The following is an 8,622-nucleotide window of genomic DNA, read 5'->3' as shown; positions in this document are numbered from 1 at the left end:
CTAGAGATACGCTTTTCTGATTTTATCTTATTTTTTGTTTGTATATATGTATCATGACTATAGCAAAGGGAGGAAGTAGAAGGTGGGACTTCTAGAAGGAGGTAGGAATGCTAAGAAGGAGGATTCCCCAGTCAGATTTAGAGGAAGTCAGATGTATGAAACTGAGGGGAGGTAACTAATCAGCCATCTGGCAGGCATATAATAGAATAAATGGTTTAAAATATCTTAAAAGCTAGTTGGGGAAAAAGCCAAACTAAGGCCAAAATCATTGTTAATAAAAAATAATCCTTCGTGTCCTTAGTTAGGAACTGGGGAAGATTTAGAAAAGCACACACACAGTTAGTTATATTGCTTATAAGGTTTCTGTGGATGGGAGCTTCAGACATGGCTGCTCTTTGACTCTCAAGTTAGTTTGATCTCCACAGATTTCCTGAAGGCAGTGACAATCCAAGCCTTAGAGACTACCTCAATTTCTATGGCATGAAAATCCAGCATGAAATGGAGATGTTCTGGCCTGAGGTGATTCTGCTGAGTCACCTCCTGACTAAATGTTCAGGAAATGTGTTGGGTCTTTTACAATATGTGACTTTAAAAACACTTTGTAAAATTGATATGTAAATGTGTGCACTTTCATAAGTATATGTGCACATGTGTGGAGGTGCCCAAGGGGGCCAGAAAAGGATACCAAATTCCCCAGGACTGGACTTACAGGTGCTTGTAAGCACCCTGATGTCAGTGCTAGAACCAAAGCAGACCCTCTGTGTGAATACTGTGAAGATTTGAGTGGAAATGCCTCCCAGGGGCTCTGGTATTAAATTCTTAGTCTCCAGTTGGCAGTGCTATTTGGAGAGGTTTAGGAAGAATGCCATTGGAGACAGGCTTCAAGAGCTTAAAGCCTCACTTTAAGTCCAGGTTGCTCTATCTCTGTCCTATGCTCATAGCTGAGATGTGAGCTCTGAGCTTCCTGTTCTTCCTACCATTCATCCCTGCCATGATTGCTTCTCATGCCTCTAAGTCACCTAAGTGGATGACATGAGACCATCAGGTATTCACACTATGATTCACAACAGTAGCAAACTCATCATTATAAAGTAGCAAGAAAATATTTTTATAGTTGGGGTCAACACAACATAAGGGACTATATTAAAGGACTGCAACATTGGGAATGTTGAGAACCTCTGATCTATAACTATAAACAGGAATGAACTCTTCCTTGTATAAGTTCTTTTCATCATGGTGTGTATCAGAGTAAAATAGAAGCAGTAATACATGCAGAAACAACTAATACATGCAGTACATTTATACAAAATTTCACTGTGTCTGAGGGCTTATCCAGAGACAGGCTATCATGGCGCTGACAAAGTCAATGCACTAATTTGTTGATGTCATGAGACTTAGATCACTGAGCAGTACTGAAAGGTAAGAGGTGGGCCTATTTGGAGGAAGCTGGTATAGTTGCATGGTCACAGAGATTATCTCACCACTTACTGGAGCTTGTTCTCTACTCTTCCTGCCCACCAAGAAGTGAAGACCAGTATCAGTCAACACTTATGTCACTGTGATATTTTGTCCATAAACATGGGACAAAGTGACCCTCTAAAACTGTGAGAAAAGACAAAGATTTCCTTCCTTAAGTTCTTCTCTTGGATTCTAATCCCAGTGAACGTAACTAATAAAGCGTATGAATAGGTTTGAGCCCTGGGTCAAGAGGAAATAAAGGAAGGACACTGTTCAGTTGAACCGCATAGTAATGTCTCTGTTAATGAGGGAAAAGGAGACTAAAAGGCAAGTTCTGGGTAAAAAAAAAAAAAAAAAAAAAAAAAGCTTGGTACACAGCATAGATCCAGGTAAGCTTCTTTCTGGCTGTATTTTCTATTTATATAATCACTGTGATGGATCGTTTTTGTCAACTTGATACAAATGTAGACATACTGGAGAAGAAGGAATCTCAGTTGAGAAATTGCCTCCAGCATATTGGCCTGTATGCATGTCTACAATGTACTCTACTTCTTGGCTAAGTGACATGAGATGACATAAACTCTGTGAGTGGTACCAGCCCTGGAAAGGTGGGCCTAAGCTGTATAATAGACATAGATGTACACGCCAGAGAAGCCAGCTAGGATGCAGCATTCACCAGTGGTCTCTGCTTTGGTCTGTACCTGCAGGCTCCTGCCTTGGCTTCCCTCATGGTGCAATGTAATTGGTAAACTAGATAAACTCTTTTCTCTCCAAGTTGCTTTTACTCAGTGTCTTATTACAACAGAAAAACAAACTAGACCAACCACACAGATGACATAGTGTGTCTAAATCCATTCTTCTAAATTATTTTCTCTTGTGGGACTAACTCTACAATGTTGCCTAAGAAACAAAGGATTCCTAATAAGTATACTCAGACTCAGGAGAAAGAGTATGCTAGATTATTAGACATCTCCCTTCCCTGAAGAGGGAAATAAATTTTGTTCATTTGTCTTACATGTCTACTAAATCCAGTGCCATATTAAAGCCCTTCATAAAAGAACATTCTGTTTTCATGTCTCTAGCCCAAAAGAATTAGAAGCACAAGCCAACCTTCTGGGTCTTGTGTTGGATTTAAGGTCTGGGATCTATTTTCCATACACAAGAAGCTGTTGGAGGACACGTTGCTTGTAGGTGAAATCGTTGTTTCATATTCATATCTGTGTGGACACAGGAAACATTCACTGTGAGGAGCTGAGTGCAAGGAGAGCATCTGCAGATTACTGACTCCTGCTTCCCTGAAAACAGGGCAGCAAGAGCCAGTAAAGACATCTCCATAAAAGTCAGTGTAATAATTATGTATCCGATGGTGGGGTGAGCAAGATGATACAGCAGATAAAGTACTTGGTACAAAAGCCTAACGATGTCAGTTCACTAGTTGGAACTCACAGGAGCGTGTGTGTGCACACACAAATATGTACAAAAATGCAGGTATACAAATAATCAAGTAAGCAAATAAATAATTAAAAAATACTAAACTGGCCAGGTAGCTCTAGCTATAAATGTCAGAGCTGCATAAAATTAGTATGGTGGCCCATGACTGCCACCAAAGCACTTGAAAGGTGAACACATCAGAACCAGAAACACAAAGCCACTTTCAGCTATATGTCAAGTTTGAGGCCAGCCTGGGATGTATTTTAACTTCTCTGAAAAAAACAAACAAACAAACAAAAACAAATGAATAAAAGTAAGTAGCCAGTATCATCAAAAGAGATTGATAATGAAAAGAGTGTGAAACTTATTTATAGTTAGCTTTCAAGTCCCTCCATGTACGTGACATAGCTTTCAGATTTTCTAATGTCAACTCTCTGTGATTTCTAAATGACTCTTTCTTGAAATAATTGGTGTGAGATAAAAGAACAAAAGCAAGAAAAAATGAGACACAATAAAGTAGAATGAAGAAGACAAAGTCTTTAGAGCGATACAAACAACACAAAACAAGACACATGGTCTGGGTTCTCTGAGATGTGTCCCTATCCCTCCTTTCTGAAAATTCAAACAATTGTTCTTTCACATGTTCAATATCTCCAACAGAAGAAACATCTACATATTAGAACTAGGTGTTACAGAATTCATCACCTGACAACAGTGTCATGGGACAAAAAAGCGCCAATAAAATGTGGACATTTAACTTGAGCACATCACCAAGGATCATTGTCTTAGAAAGAAAATAACAGAATGTAAACATAGAGGAACATGTGTTCATCTAAGTCTCTCTCCATTGGGGAGTATGCTGGATTTCTTAGATGAAAGAAACCCAGAGGGAAACATAGACTAATGAATTCAACATCAGTATGGAGCTATACTTGACAACATGATATAGCACAGAAGTGAGAATAAGTTTTCCTTAGAACAACTGCCTGGACATTCCAACAGAGGTTGTCAGTGAATTTGTGGAGTCATGCTGTGTTTGTCTTCCCATGATCCCATGAGGATAAGTCAGCCTCAAAGAAATATCACCTTTAGCAGAAGGTGAGAAAACACAATTTAATAGCCAAATATTTCTTGACATTGATTTGGATAGAACAGAAAGTAAATAATAATAATGATTTTTTAATTCTATTCGCAAACCTTCAGTTCCCTTCAAAATCACGCAAGAAGATCAAATAATCTTCATTTGGTTTGTTGTCCACTTAAAATTAAGTCATTTATTCAAGGGCCAGTTATTAACCCAATTGGCAATAAAAGGGCAGTAAAGGGTTTCAAAATGAAACTGTGGAAGACTATTTCCTCAAAGATAAAGTGATAGAGATATAGAGATGTAGTTCAACTGGTCACAGGGGTCTGGCAAGCACCAATTCAGGATTTGATCCTAAGCAGTCTTGAAATCCCAGCACTCAGAGGATGAAGGCCAGAGAATCAGAAGTTAATGATTATTCTTAACTACAAAGAGATTTTGAGATAGCCCTAAACTACATGAGACTCTGTTTCAAAGAAAGAGAAACAAACAAAAATTAGGGTTTGTGAGATACCAGTTGCCTGCATGATAGCACCAACTTGTGTTTAAGTCTGACCATCTAGATTCCACCTCAGGTCTCAGAGGGTGACCAGACAAAATAGAGTCCTCAGAGTTGTTTCACTTGAAATTGTAAACATACTGCCACTGCTACCACAACATATACAAACAAAATAGCTAGAAATTAAATAAAAAATAAAAGCTGTAAATGAGAGACTGCACATGTAGTCAACTTAATCACATTACAATTTTGAGACTGGATGTGGATATGCAAATGGACACTGAATCAGAAGGTCAGGGAAACATGACCATCATGCTGCACAGAGCAACATGATACATCCCAGGCCTCCATAAAAGGCTGCAAGAAGAGACTCCCGAAGAAGGACCCAGATGGCCACATAAGGCAAAGTCTAATGTGACAGTTAAGGTGCACATAAGGAATAGATAGATCTTCAGACTTGTCTGCCAACCCTCCATGTTGAAATGCTCACAGATGCAAGATGATTCACACAGATACACTGACGACACAGACACCAAAGGGAAGGTCCTTACATTTTCAAAACCTGTGGGAAAAAATGATCTTTCCCTCTGCCTGGTAGCCAAGTTTCTATCCCTCTGACAAGAGCAGAGAATTCCTTCCTAGATATGAAAGTTATACGGGTTTAGAGAAAACTCAAAATCATCCAGTCCATGTTCAATCACCTATTGAGTTATCCTTCTGAAAAAGACAAAAGATCCCCATCAACCAAATTTATACATGTATAAAGAATTTCCAGTTATCATTCTGTTGTTATTTTTCTCTTAGATATGAACAGATAGCCAAGGCCATCATGGGAATTCTTTATTACAGTAAAGTCAGAAACAAACAAAAACTACACTTGAAGGAGCCAAAGACAATGGTGACAATAGACGAGAGTCATACAGGAACAGTCACTGAATTCTTGACAAAATAATAAAATGTTCCTCCAGAAGAGATGCACAAGGTGGAGAGGTATCCTTGACAACAAAATTTCATAGATATGACATGCCCATTCAAGAGACTGGATGACAAAGTTAAATCTCCCAGGAAGCACCAAGGAGATGAGAAGACATGAAGTTAGAAAATGAAGATGGCAAAATATGAATAAAACATAGGGTGCCTTGCTCAAATAGCAGCTGCAGAGGAGGAGGAGGGGAGAGGGGGAAGAATATAGATGAAGAAGAAAAGAGAACAAGAAACTTCACAAAACGTCCTGAGTGAAGGCACCTGATAGAGCTGGCAAAGGAATTATACCAGCAGCTATTGATTTCAGACTGCGGAACTAAAAGCTAAAAAAAGAAAACAGGTTCAGGAATTAGAATACTAATTCTGATTCCAAAATCTACAAACTTTGCAACAAAATCCTTAAATTGTGTAAGGAAATTTTTTCCTCAATAGAATGAAGTGAGGGAGATTAAACAGCAAAGCGCAGGTTAAGATGTCCCTCCAGTGATTAAGAGCAAGCAAGAGGCAAAGCAGGGGAGTTGTGACACCGCATCCTTGGAATAGCAAAACTTGGAATCGGAAGCAAAGGATTCACCAAGAGTTTGTGATTAACCTGAGCTACAAAATAAATTTCAGGCAAACCTGAAGGCTACATAGTAAGAACATTTTTTTTTGGTTTGTTTGTTTGTTTGTTTGTTTGTTTGTTTTTAAAGATAATCAAAGTGGGACTAGAGAGATTGCTCAGTGGTTAAGAGCTCTTAAAGAGAACTGGGGTTCATTTTCCAGCACCCACATGGTAGCTGATGACCACCTCAAGTTCCAGGGGTCCACCATCCTCTTCTCATCTTTGTATGTACCAGACATATACATTGTGCACACACACACACACACACACACACACACACATATGTGTGTGTGTGTATATATATATATATATATATATATATTTTTATTTTTATATATATATATGATAGATTTATTGATAGAGAGATGTGTAGTTAAAACACATAAAATAGATAGAAAACATGTTTTTTTCTTTAAAACAAAGAAACAGGTTTTAAAAAAACCTAATAAATTTTTAATTAGAATGTTTTCCTTCTTTTTTAAACAGAACAAGAAACAAATTACATCGAAGCAGAACTTTTCAAGTACCTAATTATTATACACATTCCCATCTGTCTTACAGGGAGGACTATCGGTCGGCTTAAGAGTTCCAGGGAAAGTAGGCTGCATAATAGCATATCATTTACAATAATATATGTACAGCGTTTACATGAAATATATCTTAGAAGCAAGAAAAAGATCCATCTGCATCAAAAGGTGACCTGCTTAAATGCCACAACTTATATTTTATATTCACTCTTGCAACAGGTTACAAGATTGTGTCACTAAGCTCAAATAAATCAACTATGATGTACATAAAATAGAGAAAGATTGGCTACTTTATATATTAAATATATTTATATTTTAACACATTAGCATCTGAGACATTGACTGATAACAAATCATGTTTTCTTCATAAACACGGTGCCCACAGGACGACACAGGTAAGGCCCACGGGTTCTCTGTTACAGAACAGTGTGCATCATGTGTACTTAACCAGAAAGCATTCATTATCTGATAAAAAAAGATCTTAAAAGGAAATAAATAAGAAAGAATTAATGAAGAAAGGGAGGCAGTGGGAAGAAATAGTCGAAGGAAAGAAGAAAAACAAATTCATGACAAAAATCAGATGGAGAATTCCAAGGAGATGGCACTGAGCTGACCTATAAGTTTGTAGTTCACAAGCAGGAGGGGTATAGGAGAAAATAGCAAGAGACATCTCCATGACAACAATGTCTGTGTTGAGAGATATTCACTATGCCAGCTGCTGAGGGACTTGTCTAATATTCAGAGATCCAAACAAAGTCAATCAAATAGAAAAAAAGTGAGCTAAGAACTAAATCCAAGTTTTAAAAAATGAGTTTTAGTTAGGCAGTGGTGGCGCACGCCCATAATCCCAGCACTTGGGAGGCAGAGGCAGGTGGATTTCTGAGCTCAAGGCTAGCCAGGTCTACAGAGTGAGGTCCAGTACAGCCAGAACTACACAGAGAAACCCTGGCTCAAAAAACAGAAAAAAAAATGAGTTCTATAACAAAAATACCATGGTCCTAAGGGAGGAAATATTTTTAGTCATGTCAATGTAAATAGTAATTTTTATATCATTGAACAGAAAGTATTAAAAAAAAAAACAAGACACTCAGACAAAAGCGAAAGAAAACAGAAATCAGGAAATGAGGCAAAAAATAACATAACTTCAATTTGATAATTTTCCATGTAAGTTACTTTAGTAAAAATGAAAATAATCAGCTTTTACAATGTTATGTTTTATGGTGACCCATGATTATGTCACACTGTAGACATCTTGTAACCAATGTATCTAAACAGTCCTTAGGAATGACTCAGTACATGCATTAGCAGATTATGAGAATGTGTTCATGGGTTTCAACTTCATGAAAAAGTTGCCTCAAGTCCCCATTTCACAAATAGACTAGTTAGGATGTTAAGTAGACCTGAGGCCACAAGATGCATAAATGATACGGGCAGAACAAAGACTTTAATCTCCATATTATACTTGTGTATTTTGGGGTAGCATTGTTCCTCCCAGAGACGAAATTCTGAGCCTCATTTCCTGTAGGTGAAAGTTGAACTGAGAATAACATCAAGGAGTGGAATACTCACCTGCCCATGAGGAAATGAGGTAACGATATTAAGAAACACCCTAGGCCCATAACTGCACATCCTACACCAATCATAATAGGTCTGTGCAGTTTTGTTCCAAAATAACTCACGAATATAATCAACAAAAGGTTTCCTGGGAGGGGGAAATGAGAATGCATGTTTTAGTAAATAAATCATTGGCAACTTTTAGTCAACAGAACCTCCAGCTTTTAGACTCAAGGATTCATTGTTTCACAACCACATTAAGAATACAGGAATGGGCCAGGCAGTGGTGGCGCATGCCTTTAATCCCAGCACTTGGGAGGGAGAGGCAGGAGGATCACTGAGTTCGAGGCCAGCCTCGTCTACAGAGTGAGATCCAGGACAGCCAGGGCTACACAGAGAAACCCTGTCTCGAAAAACAAAAACAAAAAAAAGAAAGAGAGAGAGAGAGAGAGAGAGAGAGAGAGAGAGAGAGAGAGAGAGA

At 38.2% G+C, this 8,622-nt stretch overlaps 1 protein-coding gene across 5 annotated transcripts in view; it reads right to left on the bottom strand.

The window, feature by feature from the left end:
- The window catches only part of LOC114612594 (solute carrier organic anion transporter family member 1A4), a 51,071-nt gene that overhangs the window by 25,788 nt on the left and 16,661 nt on the right, over positions 1–8,622 (bottom strand). For all 5 annotated transcript variants that reach the window (XM_028757559.1, XM_028757555.1, XM_028757556.1 and 2 more), the window contains 2 exons: positions 8,157–8,289; positions 2,569–2,675 (listed from right to left, as the gene is read on the bottom strand). In XM_028757559.1, the coding sequence (XP_028613392.1) occupies positions 2,569–2,675; positions 8,157–8,289 (240 nt within the window). The remainder of the gene's footprint in view (positions 1–2,568; positions 2,676–8,156; positions 8,290–8,622) is intronic.

Source organism: Grammomys surdaster, unplaced genomic scaffold (genome assembly GCF_004785775.1).
Source record: "Grammomys surdaster isolate TR1022 unplaced genomic scaffold, NIH_TR_1.0 126176, whole genome shotgun sequence".
Taxonomy (NCBI): domain Eukaryota; kingdom Metazoa; phylum Chordata; class Mammalia; order Rodentia; family Muridae; genus Grammomys; species Grammomys surdaster.
This window is presented reverse-complemented; position numbering and strand designations above follow the sequence as displayed.